The 22,396-nt window shown below is 39.2% G+C and overlaps 1 protein-coding gene across 2 annotated transcripts in view; it reads right to left on the minus strand.

The window, feature by feature from the left end:
* Positions 1–22,396, minus strand: part of C1H1orf21 (chromosome 1 C1orf21 homolog) — a 241,398-nt gene that overhangs the window by 108,630 nt on the left and 110,372 nt on the right. For both annotated transcript variants that reach the window (XM_003815607.5, XM_063603522.1), the window contains exon 3: positions 11,977–12,071. In XM_003815607.5, coding sequence (XP_003815655.1) covers positions 11,977–12,071 — 95 coding nt within the window. The remainder of the gene's footprint in view (positions 1–11,976; positions 12,072–22,396) is intronic.

Here is a 22,396-nt window from a genome sequence, read left to right on the forward strand (position 1 = left end):
AGAGAAATCTGAACAACCTGCAGAAAGTAACACCACTGTGTTATTGTTCTGGGTACTCTAGTAACAGTGGCCCAGCCTTAAAGGTGGCCCTCTCAATTGTCACTCATTTCCCCCGACTCAGGTGTCTCAATGGGGCCACTTGCATATAAAAAATGCTCATGTTTTAGTGAGATAAATAAATCCACTATCTAAAATGACCATGTAGATCAAACAGGATCAAGCTTTGAAGAGAGCTTCTTTCTACTTTCTACCTAAGTATCAGGGTCCTGCTCTTAGAGAAGAGGCCAGAAATCTAAAGTATTGTTTATGTTGCTGTATTTCCAAAAGTTAAACAGGAAAGTTTCAGGGGATAAACTAGATGCTATCCTTTACTGGACAGGAGGAGGTCAAGAGTAAATCTGTTCAACCACTTTTAGATAGCACCCTGCATCCAAGGAAAGCATGTTTAAAAGCAATCACATTTTATAACAATGCTGGGAAAAGGGAAGTCATTATCAACACCCCAATCTTTAAATTAGACCAGCAGAGGTCTGTTCTATTTATTCTGTAGTTACAAATACTGCAAACTGGCCAAACAATGTGACTATTGGTAAACCAAAAATTAATGTGCTGACAGGAAAAAAACACTCAGCTAGCCAAATAAACACTTCCTAAATTATTCCATCAGCCTCCCAAACCACTTCGTTATTCATGCCACGTCTCCATGCCGGGGTGACACTATTCCTTCTGCTTGAAATCTGTTTCCCAATTTCATCTGCCAATGAAAACCTGGTCTCATTTGAGGCCCTGGTCTCATTCAAGAACCTCCATCAGAGACTCACAGTATGTTTATCTATCTCCTCCTGAGTTTCCTGAGAGTTGCAACTGTGCATTGTCAATCCTTACACACTTTCAGTGCCTATATTATGCCTAAATGACAGTGAGAGTACACTGAAATAGAAATTGATTCAAGAGATATGTTGTACTGGGACACTAACACTGTGTTCACCTGAATATGGTCAGTTCAGTGTTGAGCATGTAGAAGAGAAAAAAACATTTAAAACAGGATTGCAGTCATGTAGTTGCTTCAAAAGCCACCAGAGTCATTAATTTCTGTATATGTTAAGTTGAGATATACTTTAATATCATCCTTTCTTCACAGGAGATTGAAGTGTGATATGAAGATATAACTCTTTCTTCAAGGGAAGTAGGTATTAACTCTTACCTACACCCACAAGCATGCTGTGCCATAACTTTGTTTCCACTACAAAATAGCAATGAACAGAAATGAAGCCAGGTGTCCTTTTAACTAGCAATAACAATAATCATTATAATTTGTTGGGCTTTTTGTTTACAAAGCAATTTTGTGTGCATTATTTTATTCTCCCAGTATTCTGTTCCCGAATCAGAAACTTTGCTTCTGTTCAACACTTAAAACTTGGAAGACTGATTTAATAAATCTCTCATCCTTAGAGAATTAAACTCTACTCCAGCTCTACTCTAAATCAAATTACCACAGTGCCAGAATAATCTCTAAGACCTTGAATGTGCTTGGCTCATGTACACAAAAATGCTAGCTGGATATAGGAAGTCTTCCAAGATCAATGAAGGGGTATCATTCTTCTCTCTTATACCTTCTATGCCACAACAAACAGAATAGATTGACTCCTGTGAGTAAGGTTATTCCCTTAAGAAACTAAATGTTCAGGTAGATGGTGTCTGGGATCCTGATACTATTCCTTTAAGTATCTGGAAGAAGTTCAGGCTGATGTCACCATCACATAAGGCATGAGAGAATAAGGAGAGAGACTACTGAGTTAGAACCATGAGATCTTTGGGGATGAATCTGATGCTTTAAAATGGTATTTATTAAGCTGTCTAGGAAAGGGTATATCTTATCTGAATCAGATACCTAGAATCACTATCTATCTTCACTTTAGTTTGGGGAACACCTCAGTCCTCTAGAGGTCCCCAAACTATGAAGTACCTCCCTCAAGTCCAGAACTCTCCGTTATAATTCATCCCAGCACCACCCAGCCTGTGCTCAAATCCAATCTGTCCCTAGAAGGAGAGAGTGAGAAGAGAAGTAGTACTTCATATAGCTTGACACTTTGCCTATTAATACCGGTTTCACTCTTGTTGGTTTCTTTTACTTTATTCTCAAAAGTGCTAAGAATGTACAAGTGGCTTGGGAAATTGGGGCTATTCAAAGTCATGGTCTTTTGCATTAGTTGGTCTCTAAAAATAATTACTTGACCTTGCATTTGAGAGTGAGAACTCAAAGGTAAATAGTCATTTCTAAGATAAGCAGGAACAACCTTTACACAGAAAAGTCAGTTTGCTGTTATATTAGCTGCTCTACAGAGTCATAGGAAAAGTAAACATAGTACTTATTAAAGAGTTCAAATGGACTTGTAGAGGGTTCCTAAATATGAGAATATCTACAGGGGAATGTATATTACTATAACAAACATTTTATTAGTGATTGAAAGTTTTAACATTCATTTACAAGCCTTTTATTCCTCACAAGTTATATTCTAACAAATAGAGTAATATGACGACCGTGATCTTGAGCTCTTGGCTTTCCTACTGACCTACAGTGAATGAATGGAATTGCAGAATATCCTCTGGTTTATGTTTCAGGCTGCCAATCAATCAAATGCTTTGGAAAACACAAGCCCCCTTACAGGGTACTGCTTCAACCACAGCTTATTCTGCGGATCAGGGCCACTTCCCAGTTTTCACCAACTGGATGCCACTGCTCCAAAGAGCTCATATGAGCTTCTGAAGCATTTCATCTGATCAGGGATGCCTCCTAATTTCCAAGTCTTCATTTCTGCAGCTGGATGTTAATATGGTTTGGCTCTGTGTCCCCACCCAAATCTCACTTTGAATTGTACTCTCATAACTCCCATGTGTTGTGGGAGGGACCTAGTGGGAGATAATTGAATCATGGGGGCAGTTTCCCCCATACTGTTCTCATGGTAGTGAATAAGTCTCACGAGATCTGATGGTTTTATCAAGGGCTTCTGCTTTTGCGTCTTCCTCATTCTCTCTTTGCCGGCTGCCATCCATGTAAGATGGGACTTGCTCCTCCTTGCCTTCTGCCATGATTGTGAAGCTTCCCCATCCACATGGAACTTAAGTCCAATTAAACCTCTGTCTTATGTAAATTACCCAGTATTGGGTATGTCTTTGTCAGCAGCATGAAAATGGACTAATCCAGTAAAGATGTCCTGACATGTAATGGAAATTTAATGCATTGGAGATAGGTAAGGAAACTCTCATGAGCTCCATAGGTGCAGGGGATGTAGTCATGCCTAAAACTTGATTTCAATCTCCTTTTCTGCTAATGCATATTAAAACATCCTGTTTTGTTTGTTTTAATTTTGTCATATAATTGTTTTCAGGAATTGATGACTGTGAAAGGGTGTTTCAAATTAGTCCTCAACTCTATAGATAAGACTGAAATCAAAAGCTCAACCAACCATGTTATATGTCATCAAAGAGAAAACAATCTTTTCATTTATACATAGATACCTGGAAACAGTAAATCAAATACCAATGTAGGCTGGGCATGGTGGCTCATGTCTGTAATCCTAGCACTTTGGGAAACCAAGGCAGGTGGATCACTTGAGGCCAGGAGTTCAAGACCAACCTGGCCATCATAGTGAAACCCCATCTCTACTAAAAATACAAAAATTAGCCAGACGTGGTGACAGGTGCCTGTAATCCCAGCTACTCAGGAGGCTGAGGCAGGAGAATTGCTTAAACCTGGAGGCGGAGGTTGCAGTGAGCCGAGATCACGCCATTGCACTCCGGCCTGGGGGACAAGAGCAAGACTCAAAACAAACAAACAAATGAAAACTAATGTAATATGTGTAAAGCTAGGAAATACAAGCAAACAAACAAACAAATAAAAAAATCCATCATCAAATGGCTTAATATTCTTAAGGGAATATGGGCTGATAATGACAAATGTTAATTAAAGAAATAATTTTCCTTAATGTCCTTAATATTTTCCTTAAATGATGTTTTGTTTTATAGTAAGAAGGAACACTTAAAAACTAAAATGGGAACGTCCTTTATCTGCCAAAATACTTACTTTAGAGAGGCCAAGGAATCTGAATACTGCCAAGTCTAGGGTAATATACTTTTAAATCATTTATATGCAAAACTGGTAACCTACGTAACGACGCCCGGTGATTCTCGAGTTTCCTTCTAACTGTGTTCTAACAGTCCTAATCTGTTATTCAGACTTCAGAGATGACTAAAAACTGAGGACATGTCAGATAAAGAGAAAATGTCATAATTCTACTTGCAGATTCCCAAGTAGTCAATATTGGACTTTTATTATTGTTATCTCCCTTTTTAAAAATCAATTTTAAAGCACACAGATAATATACTCATATTTTCTTGAAAAAATTAAAAACATTAAGTTTAAAGATAAAAATCCCCTTTAACCACCACATGCAATTCTTCTAATCCATTCCCACCTGACCCAACTCCACTAATAAAAATAACAGGAAAATAGCCAAGAATGGCATCTTCTATGCCAGGAAGTGTTCAAAGAGGTTATAGGTATACCTTATTTAATTTTCATAACTTCCCACTAAAGTGGCTCCAATTATTCTCCCCATTTTGCAGAGCAGGAAACTGAGTCTTTACATTCTTAGGTTCCCCATCAACTCAGGTATCCACTGTTAGTAATTTGGGATACATCCACCCAGTTTTTAATCTATGAATAACTATACATATATGGATACCCACAGAAAATACAGTGTTGCTGTTTTATTTTGTTTAATAAAACCTTAAATGGCATCATGCTATACATATCCATTCCGCAATCTACATGATTTTTCCATGGCAGCTCATAGAATTCTAACTCTTTCTTCTTAATTGCTGCCTTGTATAATATAGCTGTATTATTCTTGTATCGACAAGCAGGGAGGTTATTTTCTAATTTTCACTAATATAAACAATGCTGTAGTGAACAAGTCTTGTGCAAGCTTCCTCATGCACATGGGCAGCTGCTAGGGTGGACAGCAAGATGTGGAAGTGCTGGGTTATGGGTGTGCATGTTTAAACTTTAACAGATGTTGTTAAACTATCCTTCAAAATGTTTACCATTAGTATTTGAATACCTATTTTCCTGTAATCAGGCCAAAATCTGATATTATCAAACTTCAACATTTTGCCAATCTAATGGGTGAAAAATGGGATCATGTCATAATCTGCATTTCTCTGATTACAATAAAAGTCCTATTAGGCAACACCATCCAAACTGGTAATTAAACAATCTAGTGAGTTAAATGTATATATACATTAAATATATGATTTTCTTTTAAATTATATGAATGTGTATTTCCTCTTTTTAGAGACAGGGTCTTGCTCTGTCACTCAGGCTAGAGAGCACTGGCATGATCAGAGCTCACTGCAGCCTTGAATTCCTGGGCTCAAGCGATCCTCCTGCCTCAGCCTGCTGAGTCACTGGGACTATTGGCATGCACCACAAGGCACAGCTAATTCTATTTTTACTTTTATTTTTGTAGAGACAGAGTCTTGCCATGTTGCCCAGGCTGGCCTCAAAGTCCTGGCCTCAAGTGATCCTCCCACTTTGGCCTCCCAAAGTGCTGGAATTATAGGCATGAGCCACTGCACCTAGCCCACTCCCATTTTTTGATGTAGGAACAAGGCTTCTCCTTTAAGCAAGGAACCACTGACTAGGGCTGCACATTCACCTTCTGCACTGACCATATCATCTCATCTAAGATTCTCTGTTTTGGTTTCTTATGTGAAGAGGGAACGTAAAGACCTTGTGAAATAATCTGAGCACAGAATTTAACACCAAGCTTTTAGTAATTTGCCTTCATCAAGACTTTCCAAAGCATTTGGCTTAATTTTCACTGAAACAGCTCTTTCCATACTTGTGTTTCATTGGCTTACATATTATTTAACTAAATTACATAATTACAATGGCTTTCAACCAGTATGAACCAGTTTGGGAACCAGCAAACCAGCTCTTGGAAAACACACAATTAACTGTGGGAGCAAATGCATAGAGGTGTTCTAGTGAATAGCCTACCAGTCATCCAGGCAAGCATGCTTTGGCTGCAGCCAGTATCTTTCAGAGAGAGATTTGCAGAGCTGGTTAAGAGGGTATCCACTGTTCTAGTGATACGGAACATATTTTCATATGCTTATCAACCAGTGTCCTCTACTGTAAACCATCTGTTCATTTATCTATTTTTCTAACAGATTATCTTTTTCTCAATTATTTACATGCTCCTTCTGAATCCCAGTCATTAATCCTTTGTCTTTTATTTATCATAAAAGTTTCCTCCCAGGATTTTGCCCATCCATAAACTACTTTTTATAGTTATTCTGCGTTACCAAAATATTTAATTTCAATGTAATGAAAGAAAGCTTTTTCTTCATAGCTTTTGCTTTCCCTCCCTTTGCTTAGGTTGTAAACATATTCTCACATAATTTCTTCTAATACTTTAATACAGTGGTCCCCAACCTTTTTGACACCAGGAACTGGTTTCATGGAAGATAATTTTTTTCACAGACCAGGGTGAAGGGGCAAAGGGGTGGAGCTTCGGAATGAAACTGTTTCACCCAGATCATCAGACATTAGTTAAGAATCTCATAAGGATCATGCAACCTAGATCCCTCACTTGCACAGTTCACGATAGGGCTTGTTCTCCTATGAGAATCTCATGCCACTGCTGATCTGACAGGAGGCAGAGCTCAGGTGGTAATGTGAGCAATGAGGAACAGATGCAAATACAGATGAAGCTTCGGTCTCTCACCCGCCTGCCGCTCACCTCCTGCTGTGTGGCCTGGTTTCTAACAGGCCACCAACTGGTACTGGTCCAGGGTCTGAGGCTTGGGGACCCCTGTGTCAATAATTAATAATTTTGTGATTCTCCAGGTTCCAGATGAGGAACTGAAAGTTTTTGACATTTGGCCAAAATTATAAAGCTAGAAATGGTGAAGCTAGGCCCCATACTGATACTTACCTATGTATACTCTCCAAAGCAAATGCTACTACTTTACACCACCATCCTTAAGATGGAATTAAAGTCTGAGAGAAGCAAAGTGGAATATATGACATTAAGCAGTGATGAAAACTGGGATAATGAACATCTTCATATTGTGAGTACATAAATGACTGACATATAAATCATTCATCATCAGCCTCAGAAAACCAGCACGGTCTTCTCCATTGCACAGCCCTGATGTCAAGAGGCTCAAGAGACTGGAGGTCTGTGGCAATTATTGAGCAACCACTAGGTGCTATGAACTCTTAGGTGCTAGACACTTAACTATAGGCCAAAAAGATAGTTTTTAGCCTCATGAGCTTACAGTCCAAAAGAGGAACACATATTAAGCAGATCATACACAGTTATCCCAAAACAGTTGTGTTAAGTACTATAAAGAACTTGGATATAATCCGAATGAATAACAGAGAATCTTTAAAAATGAACCACTGATGATGAGGCCTGCTGTGAGCAAGGAGGGCAGTGGCAAGACAGAAACCAAAGCCTCCTGTGGGCACAGACCACCTAGGGAGGGCCTTGAAGTAGACCTTGGAGTCTTAAGAGGCTTTCTTTGACCACTGTCTCTTCTTTTCCTTTTGGCTGCCCCATTTACACTCAAGTGATACAGTCTGGCTCTGTGTCCCCACCCAAGTCTTATTTTAAATTGCAATCTTCACTTGTAAGGGGAAGGACCTCATGGTAGGTGATTAGATCATGGGGGCAGTTCCCCCATGCTGTTCTCATGACAGTGAGTGAGTTCTCATGAGATCTGATGGTTTTATAAGGGGCTCTTCTCCCCTTCACTATGCACTTCTCTCTTCTGCCACCATGTGAACAAGAACGGGTTTGTTTTCCCTTCTACCATGATTGTAAGTTTCCTGAGGCCTCCCCAGCCATGCGGAACTGTGACTCAGTTAAACCTCTTGCTTTATATATTACCTAGTCTCAGATATGTCTTTATAGCAGCATGAAAACAGACTAATATATCAAGCGTTCAGCCATCAACTTGATCTAAATGTATACCTATAGGCCCAACTATGCCTATTCATTCATTCTTCTGTTCATTCAAACCAACAAAAATATTCTGAACACCTGACATGTCTCAAGCAATGCTGCTGAGCTGCACACCTTCATTTCCATCTCTTCACCAGAGTTTTTCCACATGAATGTTCTACAAGTTCCTAAAGCTCTGCTTGCTCAAAACCAACCTCTATTTTCACATAGTACCCTGAATTGTGGTAATTTAGGTCACATGCCTGCTATCTGCTACCAGAAAGTGGGTTCCCAAGGGGGGTTTATGTATGATGTGCTTTTGTCTCCCAGATAATCTGACTGCCTAAGAATCTAGTAGTAACAGGTGAAGTTCTGTTACTGCACTTATTACATTGTTGTATGATCCATGGTTTAACTTTTTCTTTTGTGTACTATACTTTGAGCTTTTTAAAGATTAACAGGAATAAATAATGAATGAATGGACGGATACCTTATATTTTCCTCAAACACAATCTTCCTACTGATTTCAACATATCATTACGCTCACTACTTACTCTCACCACCACCAACTCATCATCGTTCCAGCGGGTCTAAATCTTGGCATTACCATCTCCTGATTCATTGGTCTTCTTTAATATCTAATGAGCTGTCAAATCTTGTGCTTCTACTTCTGCAACCTTACCCAAATCTTTTCTACTCTCCCTGCCAACACCTTGGTTCAGACTTACTACCTCTTGAAAAAATTATTGTGACTGGTCTCCCATTTTGGTTCCCCAACCAAATCCATATTACACCAGCTGTTGCCACATAAACATTCCTGAATTGTAATCCCATTCTACCAATCCCCGGTTTATGACCACTCAAAGCCTCCATTTAATCCACTGCATTAATTTTAGGCCTCTTGGCTGGACATTAAGGCTCTATACATTAGCCCATCTAGGTTTTTATTCTAATCTCCCACTGCTTCCCTACTGACACCTACTCCTCTTCTCTGCCATTTCCCAACCAAAAGGACTATGTGCTTTTCATTAAATATATCTTATGTTTTCCACCTGTTACTTCTGCTTGGGCACTTGTCCCCAATTCCATACTTTGAGGCCCATCGTAAATGTCAGCTTTTTCATGAAGTAGGTCCTGATGCCCCAATAGACGAGTTCTCTGCCTCCTTTGAATAGCTGCAGCTCTTTGTATTTCTTTCTCAAAGTTCAATCTCACCTTGTTTTACTCATAGTCATTTCATACTTACCTTGTCCACTGCAATACAAGCACCCTGAGGATCAGTGGTTTCCTTATTTATCTGTTTCTCTGCAGTCTAGTGCAAAGGCACTCTCTTTGCAAGAGGCAATCAAATATTTGTTGAACTGAGCGAAAATATACTGTAAGCTCCTTGAGGACTGTGACTTCAAGTACTCTGTGTCTCTCAAAACTTAGTGAGTGTTTTGTACATAATAGGTACTAAATGAATACATAATAAGTATTCATTTAGAAACCTCTCACCAATTAACATAAAGCAAAAAAGAAAGAAACCTGATTTTAACACTCTTTATTCTTTCCTTTTGTTTTGTATGATGATGCCTAACTCTTACAGGTGGTGCTTATCATGTGCTAAGCACTGAACTCAGTCTTACGACTATCATCTCACGCAGTACTCACAGCAGGACTATGAGGCACTGTTTTTTCCTCACGTGATGGGTGGGAGGTTTAGAGAAATAAAGAACTTGATCCCACAGTGAGCAAGTGGCAGAGCTGAGACTGGAACCCTAAGTCCTCACCATCATGCCATACTTCCTTGGTTGTGTTTGCTGAGCCCCTTCAATGCAACAGTTTGAGTTTAAATAAACTTTTAAAAAACACTGTAACCTACATCTTAGTATCATTCTTAAAGTAAGTATCAAGAACTTCTCGATACTTATTTTAAAGGTGTTTTTTATTTTAAAAAAAGAATTGTTAAATCTATTTTATCCACCTTCCAATGTTAAGCTTCAAGTTTAGGAGGCTATTGGTATTTTTTCAAATGATGTGTATGGTCAATACTTGATTATGTTCCCCAAAGGATGGAGTAGGTAACAAAGACAACAAATTACCAAATAACTGAACAGTCACTTAATTTTGGAAAACAGTCTAGAAATTTCAGATCAAAGATAGCTATTTACTCCCCATTCCCCATGCAAACCTTTACACACTTGAAGGGTATTGGGATCCTGGACTCTGTCTGGCTGGCAGAGCAAAGGGGCGAGGCTTGTCACAGATAATCCACAAATAAATCAGAATGACCAAATATTTTTCTCTCTTCAAATCCCTATTCAGTCTGATTCTGACCACAATGCTGAAAAAGAATACACCAAGTACCAAGTAGTTGACAGACTGCAAAACTGCGAGAGAAGGAAAAAAGTTATATTGGTCCTAAATATGATGATGAAAGCACACTGAGAAAAAACTCACAAACTATAGAAGGTGTTGCTTCTTTGGTTCTAGAGACATAAGCATGTGAAGCAGAGACACACATTAGTAGATTTAAGGAGAAACCACTGCCAGACTACTCACAAGTAGCTCTCTAGCCTCTACAGTAAATATTATTATTAAGGATGAGATTGATAACTCAAGCTGAAACTATATCAAGCAAGTACAAACTCTGTTGTTTAGTAAAATAAAGTAGAAAAATGACTACTGATATTTCAATACTCAGGTCTTCGATTTATCCATTCAAAACAAAATAAACACCATGTAGGCAGTATGGTAATATTAACTTTTAGTATTTAGTCATAGCTACTTTCCTGGATTTAAGTGTTAATGTTAAAATACATTATCACTCTAGATATGATGAATCTCTGTGTCTTAAGTGATGCTTTAAAATCCAAATCCCATTTATGAAGCAAAACTTCATTATCTAGAGTATATTTTCATTCTTTGAAAATGATCTAAAATATTCACTTGTTGATACTTCAGTATTTCAAGTTATAGATCATATATTCAGAAAAGAATTAGGGGAAAGAATCAGCCTCCAATATTCACAAATGTGTAATGGAAAATAACAGCCCTAAATACTCCTGTGCACTGCTTAATATTCTGCCAAATTCCTCTGCTGTAGCAGAAGTCATTAAAACAAAAACAAAGCACATTATAAAAAAAGAGTTTAAGTCAAGTGAAAGTATTATATGACATTGCGAGCTTCTTAAAAATACCTTTTTAACTCAGTTATGAAAAAAGCAAATATAGGTAATCAAAAAATAAAGTATAAACAACAAAAACAATTTTGCTCCAATACAACTGAGTAAATACATATTCTTAACAATTTGTAACTGCTTTTAAGAAATCATCTATATTATAATTACCTAAATGTTTTTATAGATATGGGATGTTAAGACTGAATGTGTATACTGATTCCTACTCAAAAAAGGGATTCCTAACTTCCTGTTTCAGATCTTCACAATTCTCACATAAACTCAAAACCCACAATACCCTTAATATTGTGAATGTGAAGTACTGACTCTCTGCAGAAAGACTTATCTTGAAGTAAGTTGCTTTTCCTTTGAAAATGACCTTTGATTCCTTTGAAAAGCAACTTTGTCAACATTACATGTCTAGAATAATGAAACAACCATTCATCCTGATTTGGATATGAGTTAAAAGAGGTAGAAAAAAACAAAACTAAAACAATCCTCCCCTCACAAACCTCAATCCTACTTCATTATTTTTCCCTTAAATTTAGCTATTTTAAAACACTAATAATTTTGCTATATTTTCCCTGGAGCATTCCCCATCAAGATTAAAGAAGGGCTTATTCAGAGACAAACAGGATACAGGAATAATGGTGCAGCTTCCAGGCAAGCTATAAATAGCTGCAGCATTTTCAAGAAATCTTGTGCCAGTATGTAAGTTGCAGTTAAAACATGCAGTGCAGATTTTATTACAATAGTGTCACCAAAATTCATTGTTAAGTGAGAAAATCAATTCTTACCAAGTTTTCTTGGTTCCTGGCTGCTATTTTCTGCTCTTCTTCTGCCCCATTTTTCATGTATTTGACCTCTTCCACTGGTTTGATCCTATACTCATCTGAGTGCCAAAAAAAGAAAACACATTTTATAATTTTTTTCCCAATAGTAGAAAAGTGTCAGTCAGAAAATCCCAATAGTGTAATTTGCTAGACCCTTTCGCCTGTGGCCTTCATATGTGGTTCATTTGGAACAATCTGGAAGAAGCTTAACCAGGCATCTTAGATCTTTTTATGAGCCCCTCTCCTCTGTCTACTAGAAAAAGCTCAGCATCACGAATGCTTCTAATCAAAGTGTCACTGCCTGGTCCTTCCATAGAGAGCAAATGCTGCAGAGGAAACAGGATACTCCATCTCTAAAGACTTTTTGAAATGTATGTTACACTAGGACATATCACAGAATTGTCTGATAAGATTCAAGAGAATATTCTTATTTTTCTCCAAGAGAGTATTAGTCCAAAATGCCTGTGCCAACAATTTTCAGTGATATATTCATTCTTTAATTTCTCTTTTGAAAAAACAGAGTAAGACTAAAGAGTTATATTGATAAATAGAAACAACTGAAGAATTGAGACTTTTCTTTCTGTGATCCCTATATTAAATTTTAGCAGTCTGCAATTATTTCACATTAATATATATATTTATTTCATATATATATTTATTTCATATATATGTATATATACACTTTAATTCAATCTCTCTGTAAAGTCATATGCATGAAGAGCTATTATACCTAACAGATGAAATGGTAGGTACATCAGTCAAGGCTGGAGAGTATAGTGGGATGTGGATGGGACCTAGCCTCCGCAACAGCCAGACAGAGAACACAGATCCCAGTATCAATATACACCATAGAACAAACTCAGGAAAACTTGCAGCTTCAGTTCTCCAGAAGACTGATCACTATGATGACATTTCCATCAGATTCCTGTCAACAGGAAATGATTTGAGCGCACTAAAGTCAAAAATAGGTGTGACTCTGAATCACTCTTAACCCAATTTGTGGGAAACATCACAGAAATTGTGAAATTAGAAAATATCATCAACCAACAAACTAACGATTGTCTGGCATATAGCATGAAGTAATGTCTAATTATAGGAACCACCTGAAAGACAGCTGTCTATCACTAAGAGAGTTTATATTTCAGTTCAGAAAGTTGCAATATATTTTCTTATTAACTATGATTAAATGGGTAAAAAGACTATATTCTTATTTAATTTCTTATCTTAGTATCTATAACACCACTTTCTAATATAGTATCAGGTTTCCTCATCATATCACCCCTTAACACACAACTCCCAAAGATGTTCGTCACAGTAATATTTCTGCAAGTAATTATGCTGTTCAAATGTTTCTCAAAATTATCATTCTTAAGAATGTAATACATTTGCATGTATCTGAATAAAGACTTCATGTTCACTAAGCCAACTGTTTTTTCCACCTGACAATTTAGAGTTATTATTGATTCTATTTTTTTGTAAAGATATTAGAAAGACTAGTGTGAGGTTCAGTAATGAGCCCTTTAGGAATACCAGGTCCTAAATATATTAATAAGTTAATCAACAGATTCTGATCCACAATTACAACACAAAAGAATTCTACATACCAACTTGGTATTTTGAAGAGACAAAAATGAATGTAAATTAATAATACTGACAAATTTGATGAAGGATTATTTACTGAGAATTTGGAAAAACAATTGCTAATTAAAAAAGAGAAGACACTGACAAATTTGCCCCCAACACAATTACACAGAGATAAAAATAAAAGTTAAAAAAAAAGGTAAAAATGGGCCTCCCTAACTTCAGTTTGGGACATTAACATTTATAAATCCTGGCAGGCTGAGATAATTACTATTAATAATTTTTTTTTTTTTTTTTTTTTTTAGACAGAGTTTCATTCTACTGCCCAGGCTGGAGTGCGATGGTGTGATCTCGGCTCACTGCAACCTCCGCCTCCCGGGTTCAAGCAATTTTCCTGCCTCAGCCTCCTAACTAGCTGGGATTACAGGAGCCTGCTACCATGCCTGGCTAATTTTTTGTATTTTTAGTAGAGACGGGTTTTACCATGTTGGCCAGGGTGGTCTCGAACTCCTGACCTCAGGTGATCCATCTGCCTTGGCCTCCCAAAGTGCTGAGATTACAGGTGTGAGCCATCATGCCTGGCCTACTATTAATAACCTTTAACTGAACTAAATTATGAACTTAATTGCTAATGGTGAGTTTCTAATTATTTAAATACACAGAACACTGATATAAATATATATATGTGAATATATACATGTCTATATATATATATGTGTGTGTGTGTATATATATATATATTTCTTTATGTATCACAAGTGGATTCTATGATTTTGTCTGTAGGATGGGGAAGAGGGTAACATTTTTGGACCTAAGCAGAACCTTCTGAAAGACCCAGATGGCCCCTTGCCCACTGTGTGGTGAAGGTTTCTCCTAGGGAGGAGATGCCCTTGCACTTGCCCACTGTCCTCTCCCGTCTGCCAAGCCACAGACTAGTGCAGACATACTCTGAACAGCCCAGTGACATTCAGTCTTCATTTTCTTATCCCTCCAGGGAACACAACTAAATTGAAGGTAGTGGACAAACTATTACTACTTTTCCAATATGTTTTTCCAATGAAATGGAAAAGCTACTGGCTACCTGACTTTCAAAGCAGCATTATTCTAAACACAGGCCATTTTTTAAATCAAGACAGAATCCCCACCAATTTAGACAGAAGATAGGCTTTAACATGTCATTAACAACCCTGGCTGGCTAGCCAACGTGGTGTTAAGAGGAACACAATAAGATTGGATACAAAGGAAGAGAAAACAAACAGCCACGACTACAAAGCCAGACCTATCATTATTACTTACACAACACACCGCACAAAATCCATCATGGTATAAAACAAAAAAAGCTGGGCAAGATCCTTCAATAGGCCACAATTTGTACAAAGCAAATATTTAAAAATGGTCTGTCACATTCTCAAAGGCTCGTGCCGGGAAGGAAGATATCCATCTGGAAACAGACATCTCATCAGCAAATGCACCACACATTCCCAAGGCAAGGCAGCCATCAGGAACGTCCTACCTCACCAACCAGACTCTGAGCGAATGAATGAAGCATTTTGGGTTACGACAGTAAAACAATCACTACCAAAATCCAGTTTTCCTTTTGTTGAAGACATGGGGGATTAATTTGAGACTTTAGGTTCCCTTTATCAGAGCCCACACTGGAGGAAATGGAGACAGCCACCGTTACAGCCAGAGGGTCCTGGCAGCAGAAAAATGTGCCAACTCGAGGAAGAGCAGGGAGACACAGGACCTGTCTTCCTTCGGCTCCCCCCAGCTCCCTTGCACCTGTTCACAATTTTTCTTTTCTTCCTGTTGATCTTGTCAGGTGGCTTATTAAAATGCACGTCGGGAACAGTAGGCTGACTCCTGTTCTCTGCATGTAAACAGTTGCAGGCTGTGCTAGTCAAAATAGATCTGGGGTAAAAGCAACGCCTGGGTGATATTTTTAGCATTTTATTCCTCAGATTACATCCAAGTGGGGCTGGGATTGTTCAGTGGCATTGATCAAAAGAAGACTAGGTGAGAAGGTGTCAGAGTAGATTCAAATTTTCATCATTTTAGAAAACTATAAGATCCCTTCTGATCTCAAACAGTAGTGGGTACAGTCTGTTTCTGCCGTTTTTCCTGCTTCTCCCTTGAACATGTACATCTATGAAAATTTTTAACTTTTTAATAATCCTGACATGCCAAACTCATTCCAGCAACCATTTCTCTAGTTGATTCATTTAAAAGTCAGCTCTATTAATTACAAAGGTAACCTCGTGGCAGATCTTCTATCTGCAAAGCTTGGAAGGAATGGGGTCTGACCCACGAGTTCTAGTTTTGTAGCTAGCAATAGGTCAGAACCTAACATCTTTATTGGGTTGAACACAAGTTTGTTGGAGAGGAATTAAAGAGCAGAGAAGAGTGAAGGCATCAATCACTTCAGCATAGCTAACTATGGTTTACTTCTACAATGTCCTCATCTGGAAGGTGTACACTCAGTACAGTCTGAGTACCTATGTGCTGGGCTCTGTACTAAGCGATGCAAGGATGTAGAGGAGAGGGGACGGAGGACAGCAGAGAGCGCCCAAGGAAAACCAGCTGTCTTGAGGGGAAGACTAATGCTCTGAGAACCCATCTTCTACTTGACTGATCACAGATAACTAGGGCTGACTCTAAATTTGGAGTAAACTTACACACAAAGACTCAGCTAAAGAACCTCATATACCACTATCAATTCCCTGAGTCAGGAAGTCCCTGAACGATAACTACTGTCCTCACTAGTAGAAAGTGATTTAGTCAGTTCCAATGTAATAGTCATTATTAAGCAACTTTTAGGGTAGTTATAAACTTCCTAACAAGAAGCTTTGGTACACTTAGTATAAAATATTCTCAGTTCCTTCCAGAGTTTGCTTCAAATTAACCTAACAGAGGCAAACATTTCAAAATAAGATTGCTTGATACATCTTTTTTTTTTTTTTGAGACAGTTCCTTACCCTGTCACCCAGGCTGGAGTGCAATGGCATGATCACGGCTCACTGCAACCTCCATCTCCCAGGCTCAAGTGATCCTCCCACCTCAGTATCCTGAGTAGCTGGGACCACAGGTGCACACCATCATGCCTGCCTAATTTTTGTATTTTTTCTAGAGGCAGGGTTTAACCATGTTGGCCAGGCTGGTCTTAAACTCCTGGACCCAAGCAATCCTCCCACCTCAGACTCCCAAAGTGTTGGAATTACAGGTGTAAGCCATCATGCCCAGCCACGTTAAGTTCTAATAATCTAAAAATATGATTTGTTAAAAGTAACAAGCAGGAAAATGATGTCTTTAAGTTTGCAGAGACTAAACATGAAAGGTGTCTGACCACTGTATCTCTACGAGGGGAAGTATAAAGACTGTACATATTTGTAAATATCCCTTATGATACCTCATAATCCAAAAATGTTAATGTCACTAAGACAGCAATTCTCATATGCCTTTTGTATCCTTATTCACTACTGAAACCTAATGCTTATTTACATTTAAATCATAGATAAACAAGCAAACGAAAAAAAACAGAAATGAAAAGCCCTGTGGTGGTGCTTATTATTGCCTTGGTGGTTGCTATGGTTTGAATGTTGACGTTCCCTCCAAAATTCATGTTGAATTTAATTCCCATGACGGTGGTATTGAGAGGTGGGGCCTTTGGAAGGTGATGAAGTCATGAGGGCTCCACCCTCATGAATGGGATTACAGCCCCTTGTAAAAGGCCTTGCAGGCGTGAATTTAGCCTGCTTACCTTCCACCTTCTGCCATGTGAAGGCACAAACAGACTCTCATCAGATACAAAATGCAGGCACCTTGGTCTTGGACATCCCAGCCTCTAGAACTGTGAAAAATAAATTTCTGTTGTTTGCAAATTACCCAGTCTGTGGTATTTTGTCACAGCAGCACAAATGAACTAACACAGTGGTGTAAGACTCATCTCAGTGCAGCCTCACTAATAAAGGGTATTATCATTTTGTAAAATATGTAATAAATTGAAGGATGAAAATGGTATCTAATTTTTATTTTTGTTTAATGTTTTAAAATTTACTAGTGACACTGGATACTTTTCCTATGTGTTGATCATTTATTTGTATTTCTTTATTTGTGAAGTGTCTCTTCATATCCTTTGCCCTTTTTTTCTTATTAGAGGTGTGGTGTTTTTCTTATTGACTTCTATGAACTCCCACAAATCACACCATTTTATGGGCATACTTCTGGCCCAAAAAGGTCTGAGCAAAAATACCTCTTGATTTTACTCCAGACATAAAGATGGAAGAAAATATCTGCTTTCTGTCCTTGAGTCAAGTGCTGGGCACTATCCCCTGCTATCCTTTCTGTGTTTCTTCTTTACTTCAACAATATTTATAAAGCACCTACTGTGTGCCAGAGACAACACTCAGCCCTGGGATTATGTCTAGGAAAGGAAGCAGTCAGTCCCTGTTCTAAAGGAGTTAATGGCCAGTAGGAGAGGATGTAAGAAAATAAGAAAGTAGTGCGTACAGTTTTTATGGCCATGAAAAGCACATGTGGGGGTGGTGGTTATAAGAATAGAAAGAAGAGACCCCTAACCAAGGTTAAGCGGAGTCTTGGAGGATGTGATATTTCTCAGTGGAGTCCTGAGGAACACAGCTCCTATGTGTGGGAAGGAGCTTTCAGGCAAGGGGTCAGTGAATTCCAAAGCCAAAGGGAGCACAGCAAATGGGGGGAACAGCAAGTCATGCAACATGGCAGACATGCAGAATTCCAGGAGGTAAGACAGGTGTAACGAGAAAAGGCTGATAGGGCTACAGGAACCGAAGACCTTATACAAGTCTTACTAAGGAGTCAGGCTCCATTCTGAAGGTGATATGGCCTCCCCGGCCAGTGTCCAGGCACTGAAGCTGCCATTAATAGGCTAAGCCTCTTTCCTCTGGCCTGTCCTCAAGCATCTCCTCTGGGGAGACTCCTAACCAGCTTAATCCAGGGCTTTCTGCCTCTCTCTGAAAAAAGGCAAAGGTGGGATTGATTAATACATCCTGAGATGGACCAGTCTGTTGAGGCAGGTGAGGAAGAACACACGGGGAAGACTAGGAAGGAGCCAGAGAAGCCACAGCAAGTCTCAAGAGGGAAGAAGGGTCAGCTGCCGGGGGGCTGGGGGTATGAGGCTTAAGATGCAACATATCCCAGGGCCTTGTTTCCTGCCTCCTCCAACAGACATGCCTTCACCTGAAGACCAGGAGGCATCACTGTCTTCAGAATGAGGAGCAGTCATGACTTATTCTAGGGGAAAAAGAGAATGCCACTGAATCATGATCCCAGCTCCTTCTCCTTCAACTGTCACTGAAACAGCACACCAGTGAATTACAATGAACACAGCACTGGCTTCAAAAGGCCTTTCTCTTCTGCACCTGGCTTTGTGACTTCCCAGCTGTGTGCTGTGGAGATTGAGTATAGACCTCTCTGGGTGAACTGAATGAGCTGAGACGCATATGCACAGGATGAAATAGTCTCTTAGCAATCCTAGGGTCTTGCCCATGTTTTTGAGAGCACAAGATGAAAGGCGCCCTCAGCTGCAAGGAGGAAAGGGTGACCTTAGGGTTCAGAGGTTCTATAAGAAGGATCAAAATGATAAAGCTTCTGTCACGACAGCACCTTTAATAATTAAGAGGTCCAGGACCTGCAGGCCCCATTCCTGAATCATTTCATCATTCCTGAGGCCAGACAACACATTTCCTTCATTCATCTGGGGTTCATTATTCAGTGACCAAGGAACTATTATGGAGTCATTAAGGGCCCTGGAATATTCATCTTCTGACAAGCTCCGACAAAAGACACAACCAGATCCAAATCCAGCCTGGACTCTTTTAGGAAGGTGCACTGCAAACCAAGGCTCTCTATAGCAGGAGGGGGCTTAACACCTGTGCTGTACAGTAATCATTCCCAATCAAGGAACAGAATGAGTGGCCAAGGATTCGGAGCCACTTCCAGAAAGGGAAGACACGCATGGTTGTTCTGAGAGACATTTATCTAATTTCTCAAGAGTCCTTCTCTGACTCTCCTACTGCTCATTTTCCACCCACTGAAGAACTGCTGGGACTCTTGAAGTCGCAGGTCAGCTAAATCCTCTCAACTATTCCTAGCAGGATTCCTGTTATCCTTGGTAACCACTCAGGATAAAAGGCTGTCCTAGTCAGCTATCCTCTCCCCTGCTTTGACTTAATCCTCATGTCTACCCTACGAGGCCAGTATCATGACTCTCTTTTACAGTTGCAGAGAGATTTGTCCTTGGTTGGTTAGTCACAGGGTAGTGCTGGGCTCAAATCCTGGTTGGTCTGAGTCTAGAGACAGGCTCTTAACTACCAAGTCAGTTTTTTTTTTTTTTCCTACCACAAAGCACAAGAAGTAATTTTTTCAGGAGATGATGTAGGAATAAAGTATATCAGAAAGAATGTGGACACATTTCCAAATCATAATCCTTTGTAAATCACAGAGAGATGAGCAAAAGTTAGAAGTACATCTAGCCTTCATGGATAACATCAGAAAAACTACCATATCCTCTCTTGTCACCTCTCTGGGGCCTTTATCAGTGGGAGAATACCAGCCCTGTGCTACTTACGTTAGGAATTCGTGTGATATCCCAAGGAAATGCTGTGAAATCTTGCGTTAAAATGATGATTTGACCACCACTGCATCTAAAAGGAGAAAACTGAAGTTTTTCTCCAATATATGGTAATTAATGCAATGTCTTTACAACTTGTCTTAAAGTAACTTCATTTTAAGGCCTGCTGATATTCTGCTAGAACTTAGACATATATTCTTAGCATTAAGGCCAAGCAATAAAATCAAGGATATTTTCCTTCACTAAAGTGAACAGGAGCAGAAAGGGGAAGAGGAGGAGGAGGAAGGGGAGGAGGAAGAAGAGGGGTAGGAGGAAGAAGGGGAGGAGGCAGAAGAGGAGGAGGAGGAGGATAAATGAGAGCTACCATTTACAGAGCCCTTTCAATGTTCTGGATCTAGTTCTGAAAGTTTCACATATAACCCATTTAATGCTGACAACAGCTTTATGAAGTGGAACCATTAATGTCTCCATCATAAAGAAAAGGAACTAAGGCACAGTTATCTAGCTGTACATCTACAGAGTGGTGGGACTGGGCCAGGCCTTGAACCCAGTGGTCTGATTCAGAGCCCATGCTCTTATTAGTGTTTCCCACAAATGGGTAGTGAAGTAAATTTCTGATAAAATGAAAAGTTCTCTTTGTATACTGATATCCATTACAAAACCTGCAGGACTACAGCACTTCACAAAATGCATCATTTCCACAAACAGTGATGTTCTTTTTCAGGGTAAACTACGTTGCAATAACAGCAAATAAGAAAAGATACTAATATAGTATCTCACATGCCCTCCTTTGTATATGAAATCAATGAAACTCCACCATCATCAGGAGGACCTGAAACATGAGTTGTTTTTCCAGGGCTAGGAATAAATGTCTGCTGACTCATCTGTAGTTACTTCTTCACTGCCATCAAGACTGACGGTTATGGATTTACAGGATGGCTGTTAGTATTAGGAAATTATATGATCATTCCAAAAACTCTTCTTCATTTGTGTGACTGCCTTCTGAACATTTAACAATTTGGCCAAAGGTGAGAGAGAGAGAGAACGCATAGACATACACGCATGGATGCATGTCTTAAGGAAGAAATATATCTTAATGATCTTTATGCGCATCTGACTTAATTCATTTAATTGGATTCGGTCTTAAGTGAATTTCGGTGAATGAAAAATTCTCAGATAACAACCATCACAGAATAAAGCATTAGCCTTTGAGCATCTCAGGCCCCCACCCCCAAGCCACCTGGTGGAGGAGAGCTGCCTTTGGCCAGATGGGCTAGTGCACTTTTGTGATGCAGATTGGGGAAGGGGTGAGGAGGTTAGTGGGAGAATTGTGGCGGCCTGGATTGACATTGGAAAGAGCAAAGCTAATGAGCGGCAGAGAATAGATACAGCAAGGCACTGAAAGCCCAGAGTAGGCTGAGCAGGAGGGAAAGTTTTGCAGAAGATGAGAGAGATGAGAGATTTTTGAGGTAGAAGAGAGACAGATGAAAAGTCATCAGAGTGGCAGAGAGCTATAGATTCTTGGAGGGGCAGGCTTCAGAATGTTGTGCTGTGGTTTATGAATGAGATTATTCAGTATAAATTTAAATTGGTTTTCAGTGATATTTGGTGCTTCTTTTCATATGTCTCTGGGCTGAAGCTGGCTTCCAGGAGGCCTGACTTTATCTGGGTTATACAACTTTTAGAAAGAATTCAGTGGCTGCAAAATCATTAACGAAATAGGAAGAAACTGGACAGAGTCATTTTCAGCTCAAGTAATTCTCTTGTATGAGCACTGCCAATGAATTTTTAAAATGGAAAAATACAACTGAAATATCTTCTGTGATAAAATTACATCATTTCTCTCTTTATAAAAAATATTCATGACTTGACTTTCCACTGCAGATCTCCCAAAATCAGTGCTCATATTCGTGAAGAAAGCCCCCTGAAAGCTGGTGGGAGCACCCACTCTCGTGTGTGCACGCGGGGAGGCAGCAGGCAATCCCTCTCCTTCTTTCCTTCTGACCGTCTGTACCTTTTCTCACAAGAGCTTCATTCACATAAAACAAAAGATCATTTCCAGTTGATACGAATCACCAATTTATTTTCCCCTCAGAGACTAAAGTGTGTTCTGACAACAACAAAGAATAGCTCTTTAGGAATAATGTCTGGGTGAGTGGGGAAAACGCATGCTCCATGATAGCTTAATGGTGGGCAGCA

Source organism: Pan paniscus, chromosome 1 (genome assembly GCF_029289425.2).
Source record: "Pan paniscus chromosome 1, NHGRI_mPanPan1-v2.0_pri, whole genome shotgun sequence".
In the NCBI taxonomy this organism is placed as follows: Eukaryota; Metazoa; Chordata; class Mammalia; order Primates; family Hominidae; genus Pan; species Pan paniscus.